The sequence below is a fragment of the Ananas comosus genome, linkage group 13 (assembly GCF_001540865.1).
Source record: "Ananas comosus cultivar F153 linkage group 13, ASM154086v1, whole genome shotgun sequence".
NCBI lineage: Eukaryota > Viridiplantae > Streptophyta > Magnoliopsida > Poales > Bromeliaceae > Ananas > Ananas comosus.
This window is the reverse complement of record NC_033633.1, coordinates 11,258,605-11,284,904: the sequence shown is the minus strand read 5'-3', so window position 1 is coordinate 11,284,904 and position 26,300 is coordinate 11,258,605. Positions and strand designations below refer to the sequence as shown.

At 38.8% G+C, this 26,300-nt stretch overlaps 4 protein-coding genes across 4 annotated transcripts; all 4 read right to left on the bottom strand.

The window, feature by feature from the left end:
* LOC109719446 (putative pentatricopeptide repeat-containing protein At1g02420) lies at window positions 444-2,572 on the bottom strand. Its single transcript, XM_020246142.1, has one exon. It carries the CDS (start codon window positions 2,320-2,322, stop codon window positions 808-810), a length of 1,515 nt encoding a protein of 504 aa, XP_020101731.1. The 5' UTR covers window positions 2,323-2,572; the 3' UTR covers window positions 444-807.
* On the bottom strand, window positions 2,768-5,842 carry LOC109719447 (stress-response A/B barrel domain-containing protein HS1). Its single transcript, XM_020246143.1, has 2 exons — window positions 5,556-5,842; window positions 2,768-3,222 (listed from the first exon to the last, which is right to left on the bottom strand). Exons 1-2 carry the CDS (start codon window positions 5,693-5,695, stop codon window positions 3,030-3,032), a joined length of 333 nt encoding a protein of 110 aa, XP_020101732.1. The 5' UTR covers window positions 5,696-5,842; the 3' UTR covers window positions 2,768-3,029.
* LOC109719544 (UDP-sulfoquinovose synthase, chloroplastic) lies at window positions 16,344-21,311 on the bottom strand. Its single transcript, XM_020246292.1, has 3 exons — window positions 21,188-21,311; window positions 17,777-18,873; window positions 16,344-16,931 (listed from the first exon to the last, which is right to left on the bottom strand). The coding sequence occupies exons 2-3, from the start codon at window positions 18,824-18,826 to the stop codon at window positions 16,530-16,532; spliced, it is 1,452 nt and encodes a 483-aa protein (XP_020101881.1). The 5' UTR covers window positions 18,827-18,873; window positions 21,188-21,311; the 3' UTR covers window positions 16,344-16,529.
* On the bottom strand, window positions 22,022-26,092 carry LOC109719563 (protein FAR1-RELATED SEQUENCE 6-like). Its single transcript, XM_020246323.1, has 5 exons — window positions 25,864-26,092; window positions 23,128-25,389; window positions 22,975-23,046; window positions 22,751-22,899; window positions 22,022-22,399 (listed from the first exon to the last, which is right to left on the bottom strand). Exons 1-4 carry the CDS (start codon window positions 26,056-26,058, stop codon window positions 22,810-22,812), a joined length of 2,619 nt encoding a protein of 872 aa, XP_020101912.1. The 5' UTR covers window positions 26,059-26,092; the 3' UTR covers window positions 22,022-22,399; window positions 22,751-22,809.

Genomic DNA, 26,300 nt, shown 5'->3' with positions numbered 1-26,300 from the left:
AATGAGCGAAAATACTAAAAATGGACGGTTAAAAATAAAAATTTCAAAAAAAATTATGATGTAATATTAAAATTTTTGATCAAAAATATTGATATTGTTATAGATAGTATAAAATTTTTTTTATTAAAATTTTATTTGATTTATATATTTTTACATTGTTAAATATATAAATGGCACGCATCAATCATTAAAAATTATTAATTTTAAACCCTTTCAATCAATAAATAAATTATGTCAAAATAATTATAAATTAATTTTTTTAGATATTTTAAAATGCGTTATATTAAATCTGACGGAGCTTATCATCGATCTAAAAAGTTCAGCATCGAAAACGACTTAAGAGTACAGAAACCTCCATGCTCTTAATAGTACACTAATCCTACTCCTACATAGTTTGGTTATATTCCTATGTATTAATATAGTTTGGTTGTATGAACAACATCTAAAGCCTAAGTTTGGTTATACAATAAACCAAAAAAACAAAAAAAGTAATACTAATACAACCTACAAAGGATCAGCATCAAATCCTCTAATAATTTAGTTACAATACTGTACATTCATTCAAGATCCTAACAAGGAGCATCAATCCTCCTCAGTAAATTATTAGTTCACTGAATCATCAATCCTCCTCCGTAAATTATTAGTTCACTGAATATGGTACAAAGCTGATGCAGTAGCAAAGAGGTGCTTTTCTCTGCAGAAATCTCAACGCAGTTCTTCGCGCCTAAACACTGAGGCGGCAACCTCCAAACATCGCTTATGTTTCGCGTACGCTCGCATAATCAGGATCCAAAATTATAAGGCGTACTAAACGGCCATTACTCCAGGATCCGACGACGATGTTACATCGCACGAATCATCACCTACTACTGATCGTCCAAAGAGAGCCATCTTCTCCGACAACCTACTAATCGACTCGTGCCGATTCGCGAGCTCCATAAGAACCTTAATCCTCTTAAACGAGACATTGCTCGGCTTCTGCCCCTTCTCGACCATCTGATGAAAGCACCTTTCAGCCTCCTCCAACTTCCCAGCGTCGCAAAGCAGATCGAACAGCACGTCCGACACCAGCGTGAACGACCCGAACCCCTTCTCGACCATGTCGTTCCAGAGCTCGAGCGCCAGATCAACCTTCTCCTGCCTCCGGCACAGCCTGATGAGAAACATGCAGGACTGCGTGTTCGGCAAGCACGCCTCCGCCCGCATCTTCTCGTACACCCTCCGCGCGCTAACCAAATCGTTCGCCCAGTAGAAGCACCGGAAGAACAAGTTGTAGCTCGTCGCGTTCGGCTCCAACCCCCTCCCGCGCATCTCCTCCATCAGCGCGAAGGCGTCCCCGAGCCGCTTCGCGATGCAGTAGTTCCGAATGGCGGCGTTGTACGCCGCGACGTCGGGGTAGCAACCCAGCTCCCGCATCTCCCTCAGGACGTCGCGAGCCTTATCGGGCTGGCCGACGAGCCCGAGCCCGCCGATCAAGCTAGTGTAGGTGATCACGTCGGGGCGCATTTCCCTCTCGCGCATTTCGTCGAGCACCTTGTAGGCCTTGGCGACGTCGCGATTCTTGCAGTAGACATCGACCAAGCAATTATAGGAGACGAGATCGGGCCGCACCCCGAGCTCTCGCATCTCCGCGAAGAACCCTTCGGCGTCCTCCGCCGACCTCCACCCGGACAAGAGGATGTTGAAAGTGCTCAAATTGGGCTTGAAATCGTGCTTCAAGCTGTGGTACGCGTTGCGGGCGTCGCCCATGGTCTTCTCCTGGGAGAGGGTCCGGAGCAGGGCATTGAAGCAGGGGGTGTCGAGCTCGGCGCAGAGCTTGCGGAGCTTCCTGAAGCTCTCGAGGGTTTGGCGAACGGAGCAGACCTTGGCGACGCGGCCGAGGACGACCATGACGGTGCGGGGGGTGATCAAGGCGGGGTCTTGGCGCTTCATCTCCTTCAACAGGGCCCAGGACTCGCCGAAGCGCCTGCTCCGGCCCAGGACGTAGAGCATGGTGTCGTAGGAGAAGGGGGTGGGGGAGAGGCCCCGTTGCTTCGCCGCGAGGCGGAAGAAGTCTAGGGTTTTGAGGGGGTTGGCGTGGCAAAAGCGCACCTTTTTGAGCACGGAGTCCAGCAGGTCGGGGGAGAGCGGGATGCGGGAGCTCTCCAGCGACGATTCCATGGATTCGGGGGAGGAGGAGGTGGTGACGATGCGGAGGAGCGCGGCCACCGGGTCGCCGCTAGGGTTAGGGTTTGGGGAGAAGCGTCGACGGAGAGTTAGGGTTAGGGTTTCGGGGAGAAAGTACCTTTTGGGGTACATTACTGGGGAGCATCTGGGGAGCATTTCTCCTCTTCTTCTTCTTCTTCTTCTTCTTCTTCGACCAGTTAGGGTTAGGGTTTTTAGAGGAGTGAAGGAGAAGGGCGAAGGGTAAAAATGCGTGGAGACCCCTCAACAATATCTCGCACTGAAAAAGCCCCTGAACTTTCTAATTATTCTAGTTTTGAGAGTACTTATATTTTAATTTTTTTTTCTTCTTTCTTAATATAAAAATATGTGCTTATTTTAATCCTCAAAACTCCATAATAGTATAATCTAAGCTCTACTTTTTTTTCGACATTGTTTATCAACCTCTTTCCTCGATTGAAATTATTAATTACACCGCCATTTTGTACTTATATCGAGCGCCTAGTTTTTCTCTTCTAATTCTGATAATTAAGCATAAGAATCGAAGAACAAGGCATGAATATAACTTTCATTTTTGTTGTTGCTTACATAGAATAGAACCAAATCACATTCTAAATCTCCAGCATATATATATATATATATATTCAAAGATGAATTGGTGAGGTGAACATTCTCAATCTCAAAGTTACAACATTGTTCAATGACTCACAAACTGAAAGTACAAAACCACAAGAGTTTATAGAACAAAGCAAGAACAGTTGCCACAAACAAGTTCCGATACTGGCGCGGACAAATCTCGATCTCCACCTCGAAAGAAAGATATCTCACACGTCGTTCGCTCGCTCGCTCGCCTCGTCGATTTTGCCTTACTGTTGATCGACCGCAGTTGGTTTGTAATCGACAATGATGACCTTCTCGAGCGCAGGAAGGAACCGATTGGCAAACTCGACGTGGGCCGGGTGCGCAACGTACTCTGCGATCCCTTCGAGACTTTCGAAAGTCGACTCGAACACGTGGGTGAATCCTTGATGCATGTTTTCCACGCTCACATCTCTTCCCCTGCGTTTATAATCGCAGTAGCATATTCATATCAGCAAAAGAGAAAAGCTATGATAACATCTACGGAGAAGTTTGGAGAATTTACGGTGATGCGAAGCGAAAAAAAAAGAGGCTCCGATCCGAAGCTTCTGCTTTAGCTGCAAAGGGAAGCTACAAGGATGGATTTTTTTATGAAAACGATCTACAGGTGCTTCCCCGAACAGCATTACTGAAACAACACTTTATTGAACAAAGCTACACCCTACAGCACAGCCAAACAGGCAAATCGCGTACTACGCTCCTCGTAAACTGACAGAATTCTCCGAACGTGATCGATCCTCCTGTAAGCAGCCTCTTTAATTTTCTTACTACGCACCTTAATGTTTGACACTGATAAGCACATGATTATCCAAGCAAATGTAAGATGAAGAAACCTCTACCGCACATGATAATCTATATAGTTTGATTACACTAAGTAGCTAACGGAGTTGTTCGCGAATAGGTCTTTCACTTCTTAATCATTAGGAACTCTCGAGAACTCGGTTCAGTGACGTATGCTTCGCTAATTAAAAGATCAAATATGCGGTATGTACATAACAACGAGCAAGATGTTTGTAAATTTGAAGTTCTCGCTCACTACAGAGGCTCTCGCTAACTAGAAAACAGAAATGAATAACAAAACGAGAGAAATCGACCGCCAATTGCCAAAACTTCAAAATAGTTTCTATGGAATGTGCACACCAAAACCACGGAGATAATGAGCTAATTTTATCAGTCGAAAGTTCAAAATAGCAGAAGTTCTTACAAGTTCTATTAGGAATGTTTTACAATCCTGTTTTAAACCAACATTTTGTGAATTGCACACCGCTGCAGTTAGAAGATCACAGCATCTTTCTAGAATATCTTTACAACAACTTGGTTCTTAATATTTCCTATTCAGTAAATTCTAGGGCATTGGACCCATAGATTCATGTCGTTGAATACAATTCAGATCGTGGTTCTTTAAATCCTTTCCTACGTACTTGTAACGCCCCAATAGTTCCACATCGGATGAAAAATCGATTCTAATTAGAATATATGAGGCCTCAACGCTAATAATAATAATTGGGCTTAAGCATTTTGGACCGATGGTTTGGGTTCGATGAGTTATTATTGCTGGCGGGTTGGATCATTACAGTACTAAATAAGCGCAAAATATCCGATTACTCGAGATTTGCAAAGTGGTAATCACAACCATTGAACATGATGGAGAGTTAAACTAAACCACTAAAAGATCCCTACATTTTTGCACCTAAACAACACCACTCCTACAAATTGCATCAAAACATCTCAATTTATAAACATGAGGAATCAATTAAGAACAACAATAACCAAAAATTAACATAAATCCGCAAAAAACATAAGGAGTTCTAATTTGAACAAAACCCATGTCACAAAACTGGTTTAAATCAATCAAAAAGAGTAATGCTAGTGGGGAAAAAAAGGTAAAAATAAGAAAAAAGATAACCATCATCAATCAATCAAACATATTGCCACGAACCAACACATAAATCCACATAAAAATATATACGGATCAAAATCCACACCAAAAAATGCGATTTTGAACAAAACCCATGTCACAAAACGAGTTCAAATCCATGAAAAAGAGTAATATAATAGTGAAAGATAACCATTACCAATCAATCGATCAAACATGCATGTTACCACAAAAATTGTGTAATTCTCCACCAACCAAAAAAAAAAAATCCACACTAAAACGCGATTTTGAACAACAGTGATGTCACAAAACAGGTTCAAATCCATGAAAAAGAGTAATAATTGCCCCCCAAAAAAAAGAGATAACCATTATCAACCAAGCAATCAAACATATCACTACAAATCCACATCACAAATAGCGATTTTGAACAAGACCCATGTAATAAAACATGTTCGAATCGACGAAAAAGAGTAGTAATTGCAAATAAAAATAAAAATTAAAGCAACCATTATTCATCAATCAAACAAACATATTAACCACAAACCCACATCAAGTATTTGGGAATGGGATTCCGCAACCAACCCATCAACCAAAAAGCGATTTTGAGCAAGGCCCATGCCCCAAAACAGGTTCAAATCAACGAAAAAGAGTAGTAATTGTAAAAAAAAAATAAAAATAAAAAATAAAGTAACCATTATTCATCAATCAAACAAACATATTAACCACAAACCCACATCAAGTATTTGGGAATGGGATTCCGCAACCAACCCATCAAACCAAAAAGCGACTTTGAGCAAGACCCATGCCCTAAAACAGGTTCAGATCGACGAAAGAGAGTAATAATTGTTAAAAAAAATTTAAGAAACGCGACTCTTACCAGTGAAAGGCCTTCATGGGCTCGATGAGGGAGACGAGATTGGCGTATCCCTTGATGAGATCCTCCACCTTCTCCGGAGCGACCTCGTCCTTGAACTTGGCGACGAGCACGTGCTTCACCACATCCTTCTCCTCCGCCATTTCCACGCAAGAGAGAGAGAGAGAGATATCTACAACGAGAGAGAGAGAGAGAGAGAGAGAGAGAGAGGAGGCGACGAAGCAGAGGAGATTTTTTGCTCTTTTGCTTAACCACCACCAAGGCACCCCATTTTAATCACACTAGCTTATCTTATAATTTTAATTTAACTATTAATCCAAAATATAAAATTAGCTAATATCCATACCAAATATACTAATTGACAGTTTAAAAAGTATACACGACATTTCCTTTTTTACGAATTAAAAAAGAAGCCGCCATAAGGCATGGGCCAATGGGACCTTGCCACGCGTCCTAAAAAAATTGAATAGGCCTATTCCACCGTAAATCCCTTTCTTTTTTACGAATAAAAAATTATTTTTCAGATAAGGCGCTTTTTTCCACGAATATTGATATGGCTCATTTTTCAACGAATAAAAAATGACAATCACTTATTTTCTTGGCTCTTTCCCAAGGCTGGAGACCAGCTCATTTTCAAGAAAATCCTCTCTTTTTTCCAAGATATTCTTGAAATGTTTCAAGCCTCTCTTTTTTCCAAGATATTCTTGAAATGTTTCAAGGCAGCTCTTGTTGGATATATTGTTATTGAATATTTTGTTATAATATAATCCAAATAATATGTTCACATACAAGCCCAATAAGTGAAAGCATATTAAGGCCCATATTTCCGGAGCCCAATAACTTATTTATTAAATCTAGGGTTTCATACGCTGGAGGTAACACTGTTGAGCGTTCCAAACTTGACGTCTCTTGGTGTAATACTTTAAGCACCCAAAAACCCTAACCTCCAACAATCTTAAAGTATTACGATCCTATGTTGGATTTGAGCGAGTAAGGTGTCGATTCGAAGATCTCGTCAAGACGAATTCACCGGTATAATTTATTTTCGATTTCGACGATCGGATTGGCCGGGATCTGAGTTTGAAGGTCAGGCGGCGGAATTCTTTGATTCAAAAAATCCAGAAATTATAGCCAATTTCAGAGGGTGAAACCACTTGGGTTCTGTTCTACTCATCGATACGAACGTTTTGAGTGGTTACTCGTCTCGAACGGAGGTCGGACGACGAAGTTACGACCATCGAAAGTTTTCAGCAGTTTCCGGCGACGAGGGCAGTTCATCTTAAGGTTTTTGGGCGCTACGGATCCAATTTTGGGTTTGTTTTTGGCAAATTCCACCTCTACAAAGCACTTTGATTCAGATCAGGGGCTTTATTCGATTTTGCGAGATCTGCGGACTACAAGGTGCACTCTTTCTAACACTTTGCTCTGATTAAATGGCAAAGCGTAGTTCTTTTGATATTATAAAATTGCAATTATTTGATGTTACTGAATTTCATGGTTGGAAATTATATGTTCAATTTGGCATGAAAGAACGTGAAATATTCTACACTGTTTTGAGTGATTTTTCATCTACCATTGAAAATGTGGATGAATATCAATGGAACAAGGATGAAAATTTCTGTAGAGATTACTTGTTGAACTCTTTAAATCGTCGTCTAGCTACGACTTATAGTGAGAATAAGACAGCGAAAGAGATACGGGATCACTTGAACGCTCAGTTCCAAAAACAAGAGGGGCTTTCTAAAACTCTTCTAGCGGAGAAATTTTTTGACTTTAAGTTCAATATGAATTCAAGTATCACCTCTCAATTAATTGAACTTGAGAACATGAGGAACAAGCTGAAAGATGATAAATCTGATATGTCTGATAATCTCTTTGTTGGTCTTGTATTGAGTAAGTTACCTGCTGAATGGAATTCTTTCAAGACTGAAATGCACAGATTGAAAGAACAGATGGGACTGGATGAATTAAAGAGGTATATTCACATTGAGGATCAAAACAGTACTAGAAAGAATTTAGAACAAGTAGGACAACAAAAGTCAGTTGCCAACTTAGTTTCACACTTCAATAAACCTCAGAAAAGATCCAAGTCACCAAAAGGTGAATCTTCTTCACAGCTAGAGGTCAAAAAGACTATCTCCAAAAAGAAAAAGAAAGGAAAGTGCCATAACTGTGGAAAATGGGGTCACTGGGCAGCAGAGTGTAGACTACCAAAGAAGCCAAAGAATAACACACCACAAAGTGAGGCTAATATGCTAACTAGTGAATCTGAGCCTCAAGCTTTCATTGGAATGATGAAAATTGGAAAGGCTAGTATTTCTACTGAGTGGTGGTTGGATAGTGGCGCTACTTGTCATGCTGCAAATGACAAGAACCTACTCACAGAGGTCACAGAAGTGAAAGACACCGTGGAAAATTGCAATGGTGGTGAGGCAGAAGTGACTCATACTGGAACTGCAAATTTGGTGCTTTCTTCAGGTAAATTACTAACTCTGAAACATGTTAGAGTAGTACCTTTACTTAAAAAGAATTTGATATCTATGAGCTTACTTGATAAAGCTGGTATGTCCTTTTCAACTATGAATGGTAGAGTAACCTTATCAGTTAACTCATGTTATTTTGGTTGTGCATTCATGGTTAATGGTATGTATAGGTTGAGTTTAGATACTGATAGCATAAACCATGTGAGTTCTATTCTGATTGATCCAAAGTTGTTGCACAATAGACTTGGACATGTGAACTACAGGAAAATGCAACTTCTAGCTAAAACTCACAACATTCCATTGGATACTTCTATTCGATTTGACAAATGTGAAGTGTGTGCACAAGCTAAGATCACTAGAAAACCTTTTAAGATGGTTTCTAAAAGCACACAACTTCTTGAGCTAATACATTCTGATCTTTGTGATTTTAGAAATTACGTCACTAGAGGTGGTCGAAAGTATTTGATAACATTCATAGACGATTTTTCTAGATATTGTCATGTCTATTTGTTGAAATCGAAAGATGAGGCTTTTGAAAAGTTTAAAATTTTCAAATCTAGAGTAGAAAATCAACTCAACATGAAAATTAAGAGGTTTAGGAGTGATAGAGGAGGAGAATATACAATGACAGGGTTCAAGGAATTTTGTGCTTCAGAGGGCATAATACTTGAAACCACTGCTCCTTACTCACCCCAATCAAATGGTGTTGCTGAGCGTAAGAATAGAACGTTAACTGAAATGTTAAATTCTATGTTACTTACAGCTGGCATGCCTTCCTCCTATTGGGGAGAAGCAGTTCTGACTGCTAATCACATCCTGAACAGGTTGCCACACTCTAAGTTGTCTATGACACCTTATGAGATATGGCATAAGCATCCTTGTAGATATGATACTCTTAAGACCTGGGGCTGTATTGCTTATGTAAGAATACAAGATCCAAAGAGGCCTAAGGTGGGACCTAGAACCATTACCTGTGTATATCTAGGCAGTGCAGAAGATAGTGCTGCAGATAGGTTTTTAGATCTATCTACTAACACAGTGATAGAATCTAGAGATGCAGAATTCTTTGAGAATAAGTTTCTCAGAGATCATGGCTTGAATGTTTCTGGATCTACAGATATGATTTCAGAATCTCCTGTAGAATCTGAAGCAGGCCCTTCTGACACTAATCCCACACAATTGGCTATTGAATCAGTTCCAGTTAGAATATCTACAAGAGAGAGAGTTCCCAAAAGTTTTGGTGAGAATTTTGTTACTTACCATCTCGAGGATGATCCATTTTCTTATCAAGAAGCAATGAGATCTAGGGAATCCCTACTGTGGGCAGAAGCCATAGATGATGAAATGAGCTCTCTGTTGCAGAACCACACTTGGCAGCTAGTCAATTTGCCTAAAGGGGCTAAGGCTATAGGCTGTAAGTGGGTATTGAAAAAGAAACTGAATAGTGATGGATCAATAGCCAGATACAAAGCACGCTTAGTAGCTAAAGGCTATAAACAGCAGAGTGGAATAGACTATTTTGATGTTTATTCACCTGTGTGTCATCTATCAACTATAAGAATTCTTCTTGCTTTGGCATCTATTGAACACTTTGTAGTGCATCAAATGGATGTAAAAACAGCTTTTCTAAATGGAGAGTTAAATGAAGAAATCTACATGGAACAACCTGAAGGGTATGTCATGAAAGGTCTTGAGGACAAAGTTTGTAAATTGAATAAATCTTTGTACGGTCTTAAACAAGCACCTAAGATGTGGCATCTTAAATTTGACAAAGTGGTAAAGAGTTATGGCTTTCAGTCTAGCTATTCAGATAAATGCCTTTACCATCGTTCTGTGTCAAATAAGATAGTCATCATTTGCTTATATGTTGATGACATGTTAATTCTTGGCTCCGATCATTCTGTAGTGAGTGACGTGAAAGCTACTTTAGCTAAAGAATTTGACATGAAAGATCTTGGTATTGCTAATACCATTCTTGGTATGAAAGTAAGATTTGAAAGGCAAGTCATCTCCCTTAGCCAGACTCATTATATTGAGCAGCTACTTTCTACCTGGGGATACAGTGATTGTAAACCGAGTGAGACACCATGTGATTATAATAAAAGACTGAGTCCTAATGAAGGGACCAGTGTGGATCAATTAAAGTACTCAAAACTGATTGGTAGTCTCATGTATGCTATGAGTTGCACTAGACCCGACATCGCCTTTACAGTTGGCATGCTGAGTCGTTTCACTAGTAATCCTAGTAAAGAGCATTGGGATGCCCTTAGTAGGCTGATGAGATACCTTAAAGGTACGAAAGATTATGCTCTATGTTATTCTGGTTATCCTCCAACTGTGGATGGATATTCTGATGCCTCATGGTGCTCAGAAATTGGAAATAGTAAGTCCACAAGTGGATATGTATTCACTTTGGGTGGAGCTGCTATTACTTGGAAATCCAAAAGACAGACTTGTATTGCCTTGTCGTCTATGGAATCGGAACTTTTTGCTTTAGCTTCCGCTGGCGAAGAAGCAGAATGGATAAAGAATCTGATTTTGGATATTCCTTTGACTCGGCTACAGATTAATTCTTTAAGCCTGTTCTGTGATAATCAAGCAGCTGTCCAAGTTGTCAAAAATGCTTTCTTTAATTCAAAGAGAAGACATGTGAGACTGAGACATGCGTTGTTGAATTATCTGAGAGAACAAGGGGTTATCACCTTGATCGATGTGAGATCGAAGGATAACATGGCCGATACTCTCACAAAAGGTATGACTAAAGATCGATTATTCAAAACAGTGGGGGAAATGGGGTTAAAGACTATGTAAATTAGTCTTAATTACCATTTACTTACTTTCTAATTGTATGTTTTGAATTATCGAATCTTCCTTCCTTTGGTGGTCAAGCACAATTTATATGTTTCATCGATGTTCATGGTTGCGGACTAATTTGAAAAAGGTGAGTTGTTTCATTCCAAACTTGATGAAAATGACTTTAACCTAGTTCAAAGTTCTACCTGGAAGGCTTGTGTCATTCCAAACTTGATGATACAATCCAACTAGGCTGGACTATTCTTTTCTTAGTTAAATGATCTCATTCCAAACTTGATGCTAGATTATTTGACTTAAAAGAATTAGTAACTGTGACATTCCAAATTGAAACATAGAAATAGCTATATGCATAAGAAGTCTGTTGGTTTTGGTCATGTTCTTTGAAACTAGACAATGATTATTCTCTTACAAATAAACTTAAGTTGATGGCTCTTTATAAATCAAACTATTTAGGCTTTATTCATAATTTATGAAACTGGCTTGATACTTGTGAACATGATATTATGATGCTTTATGACATTAATATATATTCTTCTCTGCCTGATGTTATGATGCTAAGTTCTTTTAGTAGAACTAGACATTTTTAGTGGATTATTCAAATGATTAAATTCATGATAATATGAAATTTATATTTGATATTCTACAGAGGATGGCAGGGATGGAGGAGAGCTTAATAAGTGAGATCCAGATCAGGATGATCTATTTGATGAATGAATATATATATCATTTAGAGTGTACGGGAACTTGACAGTTCACCTACTATTACCTGTTTTGATGGAGTCCATTTACTTAAGACTTGTTTTTGGCTATCTATATTTGTGAATATTATTATGTCTTTTTCTTTTATTTGTAAGGCCTTGGATTATTTTGACTGGCCTACTTATATTTGACCGTTATGCATATGTTGGTTGTGAACTGATTTTGAGAATCATTTTGGATATGTCGATCTCAGAACAGATTCATGATAAGAATGATTCACTCATTTGAATTACAATTGATGATTGAGTTTTTAATCTGAGTTGATTGTCTTGGACTGAATGTGGATGATTCATAATTGTTTGAACATTACACTGACCACTGTATTGGATTGTACTGTATAGTGAACATAGGAAGAGATTGTTGGATATATTGTTATTGGATATTTTGTTATAATATAATCCAAATAATATGTTCACATACAAGCCCAATAAGTGAAAGCGTATTAAGGCCCATATCTCTGGAGCCCAATTAGCTTATTTATTAAATTTAGGGTTTCTTACGCTGAAGGTAACACTGTTGAGCGTTCCAAACTTGACGTCTTTTGGTGTAATACTTTAAGCACCCAAAAACCCTAACCTCCAACAGCTCTTTCTTTCCCAAGAAAATCCTCTTTCCCAAGAAAATCCTCTCCTTCTTGCTCTCTCTCTCTCTCTCTCCTCCTCTCCCCTACTCTCTCTCTAGCTCTCTTCCGTTCTCTCTATCTTAACCCAAAAGCTTTCATCGGGCTTAGAAAGTGCCAATGCCGCCCCTTGCCTTTCCCCTCTCTTCCACCTCCGGAACCTGATCTCCATCTCGACAACTTCACCCCCTCCGCCTCCGCCGCCGCCGCCGCCGCCGCCGACCTCGAGAACGGCCACAGCGCCGCCCATCCCCGCCTCTTCGCCTCCCCCTCCTCTCCTCCGCCGATGCCATGACCGGAGGTGACGGCGATCGATCTGGAGCGCGGGAGCTGGAATCCGATGGATCTGGAGCTCTTGAAGGCGGGCTCGCTCTCGATGAGGCACGAAACCCTCCCCACCGCCCCGTTCCCCGATGCTCCGGAGGATCTCGCGTAATCGGCGGAGGAGGAGAGCGAGGAGAAGGACGACGACTAGGAGGAGCAGGAGGGGAAGCAGGGGCAAGAGCGCAGCGGCGGCAGCAGCAGCGGCCACGGAGGCCGCGGCGAGGGCCGCGGAGGCATCAAGGGCCGGCGCGCGGGTGGAGAGCGAGCGGCGGCAGACGGGCAAGGGCTAATGAAGGGATAGAGGTTGGGGCTGCGGTGGTGGTGGTTGCGGCAACTAATTTAAGAGCTGCGTCGCTCACAAACAAAATTGTATTAGGGACACAGGAGTCACTATACTATTTTGTGATTCTTTTTTATTTAACATATCTTCTAATATCTGGACTCCACTTTTAAGAGACCTAACATTTACTTGAATAAATGAAAGAAAATTAAATAAAGTTAGGAGCATATCAAAATCCAAAATTATAACCTTCTATTTTAATACTACATTAAATTATGAAAAACAATTATTTTCTCTGATAGCTTACACTACCTACCTAAGAATAACATTTTTAATTTATATTTAATAAGTGCACAGATAAAATAGATTTGGGGTATAATACAAATTATAATCTCATGATTAGTTGCCTAAAAATGATTGAAGTGAAAAAAGTTAATTTTATAAAAGTGGCTTTTAGGAAAGTAATTTTTGAATTTCATTGTTTGGTTGGATATAAAGTAAAAAATAAAAAAATTTGGTTTTGATGATTTCGATTGTTTGATTATTTGATTATATTAAAAAAGTAAAAATATAAACAAACGACTATAAATTAAATTTAAATTTAAATTTACACTTGGAATTCAAAATTAAATTTTAAATTTTAAATTTAAACCTAATTGTGATTAAAATTTATAATTAAAATTTAAGACATATAATCAAATTTAATTTGAATTTAAATTTTAAGTTATACCTTATAATTAAAATTAACTTCTAAAATCATATTTCAACTTAAAGATTAAATCTTAATTCAAATTTGAATTCATAATTTGAATTCATGATTTGACTCAAATTTTGATTTACTATTTGATTATTGAAATTAATTCCAAATGCAAACTATCTATTTTCACAAACAAACTAACTTATAAAATGTCATTTTCTAAAAATAGTACTTCAGGCGTTCACTTTCGGCCAACCAAATATAATAAAAGAGAAAATAGAAAATTAATCTCAAAACTATATATGAGAAAATAATAAGGACAATTAATAACGGACCCAAAAGCGAATCAAAATAAGAAAGAAAAGATTATATTTGTTGTGGCTTAATTTTAAGTAAATCTCTAATATAAATAATTTTTATTTTTTAATATTTTTTAATTATTATTTATTAATTATTATTGTATATTTATTGTAATTTTTTTTTCCGCAGCGAAGCGCGGGCGTTTAACTAGTAAATATGAATGCTAGAGATTATAATTTTAATTTAACTATTAATTCAAAATATAAAGGGTTAATTGCATACACATCTCTGCAAATATGGTGAATTACAAATATATCGCTATAAAGTTCAACTTTCATAATTTATCCCTATAAAAGTCCTAATGTATTCAGATATGTCCCTACCGTTAGGGTCCGTTAGAGAAATTTCGTTAACCATAGTTAAAATACTTATCTTGGGTTAATTAATAATGTGAATTGATAATTTTGCCATTCTTCTTCTTCTTCTTCTTCTTTTTCTTCTTCTTCTTCCTCTTCCTCTTCCTCTCCTGCTTCTTCTTCTTCTTCTTCCTCCTTTTCTCCATATCCTCCTTTTCTTCTCCTTTTCTCCTCCCTTTTCTTCTTCGTCATCATCGATAACCCGATCGTCGTCGCCGTCGTGGTGCCCGCGTGGGCCGTCGTCACGGGCGCCTCCGACGGCATAGGCCGCGCCTTCGCCTTCCGCTTCTTCCGCATCCTCGTTGGCCGCAACCCCGACAAGCTCCGCAAGGTCGCCGTCGCCGTCACCACCGCCGCCGTCCGCTCCAGCAGCCTAAAGAGGAAGAGGAAGAGGAAGAGGGTAAGAACAAAATTATCATTTCACAACTCTACTGTTAAAAAATTAACAGCTCTCTAACGGATCCTAACCAGAGGGGCATATCTGAATACATTAGAACATTTGTAGGAATAACTTATGAAAGTTGAGCTTTGTAGGGATATATCTGCAATTCACCATATTTGCAGGGACGTGTACCTAAAAAGAAAAGGGTCAATTTCATTGGTGCCCCTCTAAACTTCAAAAATATCATAGCGCCCCTATAAATTTGATTATATCATAGATACCTCTACAAAAGCTTATTATCTTTCAAATATACCCTTATCGTTACTTTTCATTTCTTTCTAGAATGCTAAAATATTTAGATTATCATAAATATAGTGAAAATGTCCATTTTGCCCGTAACATCTAAAATCTTTTACAAAAGTATTTTAGCATAATAATATTTATTTTAAAATATTAAAATAAAGACTAAAATACATCATTTTAGTTTACTACTGTGTGGTTTACAAAATAAGATACTTTACATCATTTATTTTGAAATTTGAGATGCTAAAGCACATAAATTTATGCCAGTTCAAATAACTTAGTTCACATCATGTATATATATATTTAGGTTATATTTTGAATAAATTGTTTAACCTTATTTTAATGAGTTAGTTAATACTTTAAACAAATTTTTGCTTAATTTTTTTTTTTCAAATAATAAAGTCCATCAAGCGGGCATAAAATGAACGGTCAAAATCGAATGACATCCTAAAAAAGGATGATCGGATCCTTCAATTCAAGATCAGAGTTATTGATCTTTATCTATGTAGTAAATACAATTTTTTATCAAAAATTCAACAAATTTCGATTCTTTTACACCGTTAAACTAGCAAGTATCCCATACCGGCCGTTAAAAATTGTCAAATTTGTGACATCTTGATCGTAAGGTAAATGATGTCGAAAAATTATAAAATTTGATTTCTATAAGTTTTAAATGCTGTAAATAACGTTTAACGGTGTGGATCGTCGATTCGGAAGCTCTATCATCGAAAACAACTTATGAGTATGAGGACGATCGTACTCATAATAGTATAGTAGTCGGACTCTATATATATATATATATATATATATATATATATATATATTATACTTGATAAAAACTTATCTCTCAATGTAGATTATTTATAATTTAAAGGGGTGTTTATAAAGTTATAAATGATTTTATAGCTAATTAAATATTTTAAGATGGTAATGACAACAGGGGTAAAGTTGGAATTTTATTTGCCTGTCTATTCAAAATTGATGACAACTTAATGTGAAGGTTATTTTTGAAAATTTCTCTCTTTTGGAAGGTTTTTTATGATATTTTAATTTTTATAGGGGTGTTTATGATATTAGACTTATTTGGAAGGGCAGTGAAGAAATTTTCCCTAAAAAAATAGTGTACAAATATGATGCGCCCGGTGTAGGCAACGTTCTAAGGAGTCAACAGGAGTTCGGTCCACAATATTATTTAAAATTGTGGTAGAAAATATAGAATTCAAATTAAAGTAAATATTTATAAAAAATGATAATTCTAAAGTGCAAGGAGGGAATTTTTTTTTTTTTTTATTTGCCTCGAATCACATATATTTATAGATTAAAAAAAAATTACAACAATAGCGTTTGTGCGAGGTCAACGGAGTGAAAGTCAACGTAACATGGAAAAATTTTGCTAATCATTATACAATCACAATAATGCATAAATAGAAAAAGCAAAAACCCTTATAAAGTGTTTAATGTTCACCATGATCTCTTAACCAAAAAAAAGAAAAAAAAAAAAGAAAAAGAGTTGAACCTAATCTCATAAAATACAACAGATACTATGCCAACTATATGATTGGAAACATAGTAATCACTTATTATAAACAAGTTAGAACAGCTAAAGCGCGACAGTCTTCGGTTTGGCGCCGATCTTCTTCCACGAGACGTTCGGCATTATTTGGGCGGGGTCAACTCGGTCCTTATACTTGATCGCAAAGTTGAGGAGCGAATCGAGGAGGGAGTCAGAGAGCAGGTGCGGGACGAGGCCGAGCTCGATGAGCTTGGTGTGCTTCGCGTTGTAGTAGTGCTCTTCGGCTTCCACCCGAGGGTTCGGGACCGACACGGCTCGAACGTCGAGCCCGAGCTTCGTTCCGGCTCTCGTGACGAGTTGTGCGAGCTCGTTGACGGAGAATTGCTCGGTGAACTGGTTGAAGACCCTGAACTCGCCTGGTTTGGCTGGGTTGGCGATCGCGAGCTCGACGCACTGAACTGTGTCTCTGATATCTAAATATCCTCGCGTCTGCGTGAAGTTTACGAAAAAGAAGATTTACTAAGAGTAGAGAACATACTTAAATTACAAAATCAATAAAAATGACTCTAAAAACCCAAGATCAGTTGCAGTCGGAATCAAATCTCTATTGAAGATCTTCCTTAGCTACTTCTCTATCTAAATTTTAGCTTCAGCTAAATCATCAAAAACTATTTTTTGACTTCGAAACGAATTATCAGTGAACTATGTATGTAAACTTTGGAGATGTATAAAATTTCATGTAGTAGTACATTATTCTGGTAAGCAGGTCTACCTGGCCTGTTATCACTTTCAAAAAATAAAATAAAACGACTTAAACAAAAAAGGCTCAAATCACATTTACCAGAATCTACGAAATCCAAAGGAACAATGTAAGCATGCCCCCCGAAAAATGAGGAACTGATTGCGGTGAACAAGTTATGTTGTCATCATGAAGTGGAATTATGTTTGATATATGCAACCAAGTTATTTGAGGAGAGCAACGAAGGATTATTGCGCACAAAAGTAATTTCACAGGAAGGTATTATCGAAGAGGAATCCAATGGTGCAAGTTTCAAACCCAATTTCAAATCTGTTTGATACAGATTTTAAGAAAAGCAGTTTGACTGCAGAGGAAAATTGGAAAAATTTAGGAGATTTTGGGTGAAATCAAATCGCTTGGAGATTTCAGGCCTAGGAGGGAGCCAAAGTCCGACTTCAACCCAACTAACCGAATTTAAAATCCCAAAATTAAATTTCAAACTCCAAATTTTAAATTAAATTAAATTTCAAAGTTAAAAAGAGGAGAAGTGGGTTCAAAATTGCGCTAAAGGAGAATTATGGTTGGTACATCATACCTGACCACCCTTGCCGTATACTGTAAGCGGGTGTCCAACAGCCGCCTGAACACAAAACCTATTCAATGCCGTCCCGAAGACGCCGTCATAATCGAACCTATTGGAGAGCTCTTCGTGCATCTCGGTTTCATCGGTACGAACTCCATAAACCACTCCTTGGTTCAAATCCGTGGCTCTTATCCCCCACGCCTTGCACGTAAACGCTATATTATGAGAGTCATGCACTTTGCTCAAATGGTAAAAGGAGCTCGCTTGCTTCGGATATGGCAATGTATCCGTTCTCCCGTTATGAGTTATAGTAATATATCCTTCCTCGATATCTATATTCGGAGTGCCATACTCTCCCATCGTGCCAAGCTTAACCAGGTGGCACTCTTCTCTGAATTCTTTAATGGCGAATAAAACATTCAGGGTTCCGATTACGTTGTTGTGTTGAGTGAAGACGGCTCTCGACCGATCAATCATGGAGTAAGGCGCAGACCTTTGCTCGCCGAAGTGGACAACTGCGCCGGGCTCGAAAGACTTAAAGGACTCGGAAAGGAACTCAAAATCGCATATGTCGCCGATGTAGAGATCAATTGATTTGCCAGTGAGAGACTTCCACCGGCGGATTCGGTTCTGGATGGAGGAGATTGGGGTGAGGGAGTCGAGGCTGAGCTGGTGGTCGAAGAGGCGGCGGATAAGATTATCGACAATGGCGACTTCATAGCCTTTGTTGGAGAGGTGGAGGGCGGTGGCCCACCCGCAATAGCCGTCCCCACCGATGACCATTACCTTTTTGGGTTTCGAAGATGAGTCCGCTGGAACGTTGTCTTCGTTTCCAGAATCGGTTTTGTTTCCAATGTTTTGGCCTATGGTGGCGGTAGCATAAGTAATGGAATGTTTTAGTGGTTTTTTCTGATATGATCTGAGGGCCATGAGAGACGATCTTAAGGTTCGGACTGGGAGAGAGGTTTGGGTGAGCGGACATCGGTTTAGCGACTTGAAGTTGAGTTTAGTAGTGGTTGGAGATGGATTGTGAATACAGCTGGTAGAGAGCAAATGAGCCATTTGTAATCCTGTTTTCGTTTTTTTACTACTGCTTAGTAGATTTAGACCTACAAAACCAGAATATACAAGTTCATAATTAAAAGGGGAAAAAAAAAAAAAAAAGGAAAAAGTTTTCACATTGCATGATATCACATACCTTCACAACAAGCAAAGTTCATAAGGATGCATGAAATATTAACTAGAAACAATATACGGAGCTATATGAAAAGAAAATTCATAAGCTACAGGTATCAATTTTCCATTGTGAAATTTCCAAATTCTAACTGCCCTAGCTGTTTTTTCGTTAGTCGATAGACACCTAAATATATAAATACTATAATTGTGAAAGAGGACAAGCACATTTATATTTATGATATAATTGAAAGTTGAAACCATTCGACTCTCATTCATCATCTCCCATGCGACACTGATTTTGCTGTTTATAATGATGTAAATACTAAAAAGGATTAATCGGATGATTGGATCTGGGGTCTAGACAGTATCTATGGCAATGAACAAGAAACTGAGGACTTCGTTAAGGTCTAATTAGTAATTTAAAAATATATTGACAGTGGAGCATATAACTGAACTAAATTAACAAGCAGGAATCTCTGCGCGAGATCTCAAATTCATGCTATTTTTAGATAAAAGGAAATGGACAGAAACATAGTATCTATAGGTAAAAATGTACAGAACCTCCCTAAACTACGGACCATTTTGAATCGATTATCCGACCTTTCAAAAATTTGATTTTAATATCCAACCTTTCAATTTGTTTCATTTGTGTCAGTTAACAACACCTTGACTTCAAATAGTGAATGCGTCGTTTATATTTACAGATTTAGTTAGTATACTACATACAATTCTTACAACTATAAATTCATCAAATCAACAAATTCAAAGGTTGAGTAGTAAAATAAAAATTTTGAAAGGTCGGGTAGTCGATTTAAAATTGTCCATAGTTTAGCTAAGTTCTGTACATTTTTTCCATACCCATGTAAGGAAGTTCACTCTAACTGCTAAGACAGTCTAACATGATGCCAACTTTCATCCCTAATTCCATTCAAGCAAAGTTTATGTCATGACTCAAGATAGCTTGATTTCCTAACACAACCGGATGTGCCTGACTCAAAACTAATTCAAAGCAAGTCAGTTCCGCAGAGTTAGTAGCAGGAAGGGAGAGATAAAATATGAGGCATGTGCTTCCAATGACTCTCGCCATGATGGCCCTCATCTTTTCCTGATACCTCAACTCGTAAACGTAGCTTACATTCCAAGCACAATATAATGCGATCATCTTAGAATCAATATCCTTCATGTGAATCAATTAGACTCGCAAACGCCACACAAAAATGCAAGTATTTCCATCATTCTCAGTTTTACTGTGAATCTCTGGATTTCAAGTGATTCTGTGTCGACAAAGGGGTGTCTCCTATACAATTTCTAAATTGAAATGTTGAGGTAATCTGATCGAGTTTCTCTTCCAATCAACATCGAAAACATAAAACACATAATAAAGAGGAAAATGGTTCCTAGAGGAGTCAGAAATTAGGCACTCAAATGAACTGCTCTAGCTAACGCCACATCTCATCCATTAGAAAACACTCCCTAAATTTGAGGTTTACTACCCTGCGATTCAAAATGAAGCACTTATGGGGTGTTTGATTTTTCGAAAAATATTCTAGAAGCTAGTTTTCTGGCTCGAAAAGTATTTCCTGTCCATTTAGTTCCTAAAAAAAGTAGTTTTTTTTGGGCAACTCTTTTCCATATTTTACGGAAATGTAGTGCTTTCATTTTCCGGATTTTTTATTCAGGAAGCAAAAACTATGTCAAAACTTCTTTTTTTTCCCCCCGAAAAACAGTTTTCCATGATTTCCTGAGGAACCAAACACGCCCTTATCCGAAGTTCTACATCTTATAAAACCAAAGAGCGAAAAAATGCTCCTTTTCACCACCCATAGTATATAAAATCGCGCGTTGATTACAGAAACTACAATAGAATCTATAAAGTACTTCGAAACAACAGGGCACTAAACTGCAAATGCGTTATACAGCAAGGGCGATTTTTCGAACTTTTCCGAAAAACAAATGGTGGATAATGTGCTCACATACCTACTTAATCTTAACCTAGGTAGAGAAATCAAGTACTCCAAAACTCAAAAATCATAGACTCAAACTATCTCCATATAGATTCAATTTAGTAAGATGATCTAACAGAGAAAGCCCATAAATTTACCACTAATCTTGATCATTTAAACCATAAAAAAAAAAACCCAAAAGAAAAAAAAATTGAAGCAGTGTTAAGCTACAGCTGTGTAGATCGATCAAGTATCCAATTTGATCCAAAGTTTTTTGAGAAAAAGGGGAGAAGAGAGAGCATACACTTGGATTAGGTGGAGAGAGTGAGCTTAAGACTCGGCTAATGGCGAAGCTCGATTGAGAAGAGAGAGAGAGAGAGAGAGAGAGAGGGTTGAGGAAGGGGATAGGGATATCCCTATGCTTTAGAATATGCGGCCTTATTATAATATATATGATTTAATTAATTAATTAATTAATTAATAGAGAAAAAAAGGGTGGGTTCTAAAAGGATTTAAGTTTCCTCAAATAGAATTGTAGGCCAATGCGTCATAAAAATATATATTTATATAAACATATAATAATATAAAATATTTAATATTTTAAAAATAAAATATTTTATTTGCTTATTATGTATTTTTATCAAAGTTTTTTGAATTTTTTTGAGAAATTATAAAATAATTTAAAGAAAAAAAAATTTTGAGCTGTATCATCGATAACTGTATCATGTCGATATTTTACTGACACGATACGGTACAGTAGATATGGTCTGTGTCGATGAGCACTTTAAATTTTGATTGAATTCACAATATAAGGCCTACTGGGGAATCTAAAAAAATTTATGTATTTTTTTATGAGACTGTAGAAAATATAGTATAACTGATTTATTGTGGTATGCGAAGTTGACAAAAATAATTTAATTTTCGGGTTCGGGTTCGGATTTTTAAAAATCCGATCCAAACCCAAACATCTTTATAAGGGTGAAGTTATTTTCAGACGAAAATTTCTACTTTTGCCATAATTAACTTCGCTGTTGGTGGTGGTGCAGTGAATTAAAATAAAAATTATTTTTAACTTGAAAATCACTTACAGGAAATTTACATAGAATCAAATAACAATTAGCATAGAATCAAAATGAAATTTACTCAAATCATCCATTGCATTTTTCTCACGAATTTTGCATGATGCCCCAATGCCCAAAAAAAAAAAAGAGAAATTTCTTCTTTTTTTTTTTTCAACCATAAGCTTGAATTATTCAACTAAACAAGGATCAACAACCACTACTTAATACTCCAACACAAAGGAATAAAAAAAAGAAAAGAAAAGAAAAGAAAAGAAACAGCAAAACAAAAAAGAGTTTCCTAAAACTACATAATTTACATATTGCATTGATACATATTATCCTCCCATTTCTGAATCAGGTAACTCCACTTCTAAGTGAGCTCATGTTTGCGAGAAAAGTGCGCGAGTTTGGGTTCGGATCTTCGATAGATTTAGTGCCATTGAGGCTCAGTTCTCCTGCAACATAAGAACATGTATTAATATACTCTACCGACGCATTACATAACAAAATGCGAAACTTCGATCTATTCGTACTGCTGATAACGAAACTTCGAGACATCAATGCAGCAGGATCTTCCCAGATGTTTATATGCTCGATTTCGATCTTCGCTAAATACTACCAATCTAAAACCAATATTTTGTCCAACAAATTTCAATGGTCCGGAAAGAAGATTCTTAAACAAGTTCTCAGATGAATTATTCGGAGGCCGTATAGAGACGAGATACGATGATGATACACGAACTCAAAGTGGAAAAGTGGATCATAATGTTTAAACACCGACGGCATCGTTAGGTCAGAGAAACTACCTTTAGGGTGCTATAACGAATCGAATACTCGCCGAAAGACGAAATTAAACGGCACATCATCATGTTCTTCTCGTCGGGTCTTGAATACCAGCCCCGTGCCAATAGAAATAAGAGGGGTTGTATAACCAAGGCGAAGGATCCGACCCCACCTAGAGAGAACCGGTGGAAGAGTTTTTAGTGTAATAAACCGGAGATTGGAAATGACCTTGGCGTGTTCAACATACCTGGACCGAAAAGTTTTCTTGTGTCGTAAATTGGGTCATTGGAACTGCCGCATTAGACTGATTCTCGAGAACCTAATAAAAGACCCATTTGTAAGTACGAGTTACATCGAACTAAATTCACAAAACAAGAATGTTCTTGCAAACAAAACTTACATGCAGGCCGACATTTTTACTGGCGATAATCGAGTCGTTTTCCCTTCTCTGTTTCTTTAATTCCTCAGAAGCTCTTTCCCTCTGGCTAACAGGCCTCTTCTTATGAGGAACCTTAGGGTGGGCGCGGGGAGAGTCGAAGACCTTGGTCGCAGAAGCCAAGAAAAGCCCATCGCTTTGTACGTCCATGTTCGGGGGAATACAAATATTGCTCGCGAGAAGAGTATTGTGAAGGCTATCGTCATCGACGGTCCTATCGCCGAGCGAGACCTCTTGCTTCACTACTTTGTCCCTCGCCTCCCTCAAAGCGTTGAGCGCGTACACTTTCATATCATGATTAAATGCCGCAAAATCCGCGATATCCAAAAGGTATTGTTGGCCACGCGCGACAAGTTCATCGTAGTTCCCCGTTTCGCCCGTTAACGCCATTTGTGGAGTAGAGTTGAAAGCTTGCAATATCTTGAAATCCTTTCTCCAACGGGCTAATACATACTTCGAAGGTAATATCACGACGAATTCTTGCCGAAGCACGCACAATGCATGCCTACACAATATACCACTATATTCGAAAGAGCAACAAATACACCACACCTCGTGCTCGGCTGAATTGTAGGTGACCTTGTAGTCAAGTTGCCGGCTCTCAATAAGTTCGGTGACCATGTACGTTACTATAGGGCCGTTCCTCTCGACTCGTGTGCACACACATTGGATTAAGTGCCTGACCTCATCTTGGAACTTCTGAAACATGTTCGCAGTATACAATTTTGCAATTTGTTTCTCAAATTCAAATCCGGATATTAGCTGGGGCGAAGTGTGTGATGAGTGGAAATCCTCTTGAACCTCTTTGTCCCACTTATCTTTCAGAACGCTATCATATTGCTCTAGAAACTTCTTTAGCGAGGTCTTAGAGGTCACGAAACCATCAAAGAAAGCATTTCCGCTTTCGTTATCATGGGTGGAAGACATGGACGCCCAGAAAGCGCTTCTCACGTAAACGGGAACCCACTGCTTCCGATCTTCATACAAGGACGATAGATACTCATTATCATGGAGTTGGTATTTAACAACTGTTTCCTCCCATTCCATCTCGAATTCATTTATGGTTATGGAATCATGGACAGCTTTACTTAATTTACTGACTATTTCCTCCTTCGCTTGCGCTTTCCCCAGCTTTTCAGGTAGCTTCCTCATGACATGCCAGAGGCAAAAACGATGTCGAGCACTAGGAAGCACTTCCTGAACCGCCCCACGAATTGCTTCGTCTTGATTAGTAATTATAGCGTTCGGAGACTTGTCGTTCATGCACCTTAGCCACCTTTTAAAGATCCAGACATAGGATTCTTTACTCTCGCTGGCGAGAAGACCGCAACCTAGCAAGATAGATTGGCCATGGTGATTTACTCCCAGAAAGAGAACCAAAGGGATATGGTATTTGCTCGATGAGTAGGTCGTATCGAAAGTAACAACGTCGTTGAAGTGCCGATACGCAGCTCGCGATCTCGCATCAGCCCAAAAGACGTTCGCAAGAAGGCCATTCGCATCCATATCGCAACTGTAAAAAAAGCTCGGGTTTCGCAGTTGCATGGCGTCAAAGAACTTCGTAAGAGCCTCGGCATCTCCCTCTCCAAGTCTAAGTCTCCTCATCTGATCCGCAAGGTTTCTGGAACCCTTCTGGTTGGACGAGGAACTCATGTTTTCGGCCGCCTGAGAAATGACCGCGTTGATGGGCATGGTGGGAAGCGTGCCCTGGAATTCGTTCACGTGAAGCTGCCTCTTAATCGTGATCGGCAGTTCTCGGAAGCATTTCATGAACCGAACCCGATCGGGATCGAGTGGGTGATTGTGCTTCAGTATAACATAATCGATAACCCACGAATCCTTTAAAGCGGGGTCTTTTATAACCATCATGGCTCGGCATCCGCATTTAACTATGGGTCTTCTCCTGCACTTGACGACCGCCTTTTTCACTCTCGGATTCCCTTCTTTACAGCAAGTAAATGTTTGACGGTACTTCTTTCCGTGCATGCTGTGGCTCGTTCGTCTCGTGACGCCGAAGCCGGTTCGATACCCGTACGCCGTGTAGAACAGAAAAGCTTCTTCGATGCTCTTGAATCTCATCCCCACTTTCGGAACCAGCGCATCGTCTGCCGCACTAGTCGTGGGTTCCTCGTGCGCGACCGCCGCCATTCCGTTTTCCTTTCCAGCAGAACATTCTTCGCTCGAGTTGGCGCTTCGGTCTTCCGCTGGCTCTACTCCCGAAGAGCTCTGCAGGACATGTCTCGGAAATTTCATACAACAAAATGCGAGGAAACGAAAAGATAACGCAACGTCTCGCCACGAAACTAAATTCCTCATTCTACTACTGCTTCTAAGCTATGAACTATTAATAGTTACCGAAATCCGTGGTTCCGTCAACGGAAAAAGCATTCGTAAAAGCTTAAGCTTAAGAAAATCTAGTGATGAAAATAACTTAAATATGAAGAATCAAAAGATGAGGGAGATTCATTTTTTAATTGGCCTATAGTTGAGGGGATCAGTGTATACTTCGATCATCTTTGCTACATACAAAATGAACAAAAAGTATAGCAACAAAAAAAAAAAAATTTCCGTAAAAATTTAGGATGTGTCATAAATAAGATGCATCAAATAGACATAATAAATCACTAAAACTAAACAATGCAAATTGCGAGGAAAAAAAAGAAATTTGAGGAGTGTAAAAATAAAGGGACAAAAAAGGACCTCTTTTATGCGCATGTTGTTACGAGCACTCTCCGGGGATTCGTCGGAGTCGGAGTCGCCTCCATCGTCTCCGGCGCCGGCGACGCCCCGGGGCGGCGGAGCCGCAGCGGCCTCAGGAGGAGCGCCCGGCGCTCTGAGATTCGTACGCCGTCTCCGGCGATCCTCGGCATCGGGATTGGGCTCGATCACCACCATCGAACTCCGCTAGGGCAAAAAAAAAAAAAAAAAAAAAAAACAAAAAGCAATCGCTTATGATTCTTCTTTTTAGGTTTTAGAAATTTCTAATTCAAACAAAATTTTTACCTTTTCGATCCGAAGTGGGCGATTCTGATTCCATCGGAAACGAGAGCGTGGCGAAGTGGAGAGATTTGAGGGAGACAAGGAAGGAGAAGCGAGAGGGAACGAAGGAGAGAGAGAGAGAGAGAGAGAGAGAGAGA

Coding starts and splice junctions, on each gene's coding strand:
- LOC109719446 (XM_020246142.1), bottom strand. CDS start 2,322: ATGCTCCCCAGATGCTCCCCAGTAATGTACCCCAAAAGGTACTTTCTC.
- LOC109719447 (XM_020246143.1), bottom strand. CDS start 5,695: ATGGCGGAGGAGAAGGATGTGGTGAAGCACGTGCTCGTCGCCAAGTTC. Junction 3,223..5,555: donor CCCATGAAGGCCTTTCACTG/GTAAGAGTCGCG, acceptor TTATAAACGCAG/GGGAAGAGATGTGAGCGTGG.
- LOC109719544 (XM_020246292.1), bottom strand. CDS start 18,826: ATGGCTCATTTGCTCTCTACCAGCTGTATTCACAATCCATCTCCAACC. Junction 16,932..17,776: donor TATACGGCAAGGGTGGTCAG/GTATGATGTACC, acceptor AACTTCACGCAG/ACGCGAGGATATTTAGATAT.
- LOC109719563 (XM_020246323.1), bottom strand. CDS start 26,058: ATGGTGGTGATCGAGCCCAATCCCGATGCCGAGGATCGCCGGAGACGG. Junction 25,390..25,863: donor ACAACATGCGCATAAAAGAG/GTCCTTTTTTGT, acceptor CATGTCCTGCAG/AGCTCTTCGGGAGTAGAGCC. Junction 22,900..22,974: donor AAGAAAACTTTTCGGTCCAG/GTATGTTGAACA, acceptor GGTTCTCTCTAG/GTGGGGTCGGATCCTTCGCC.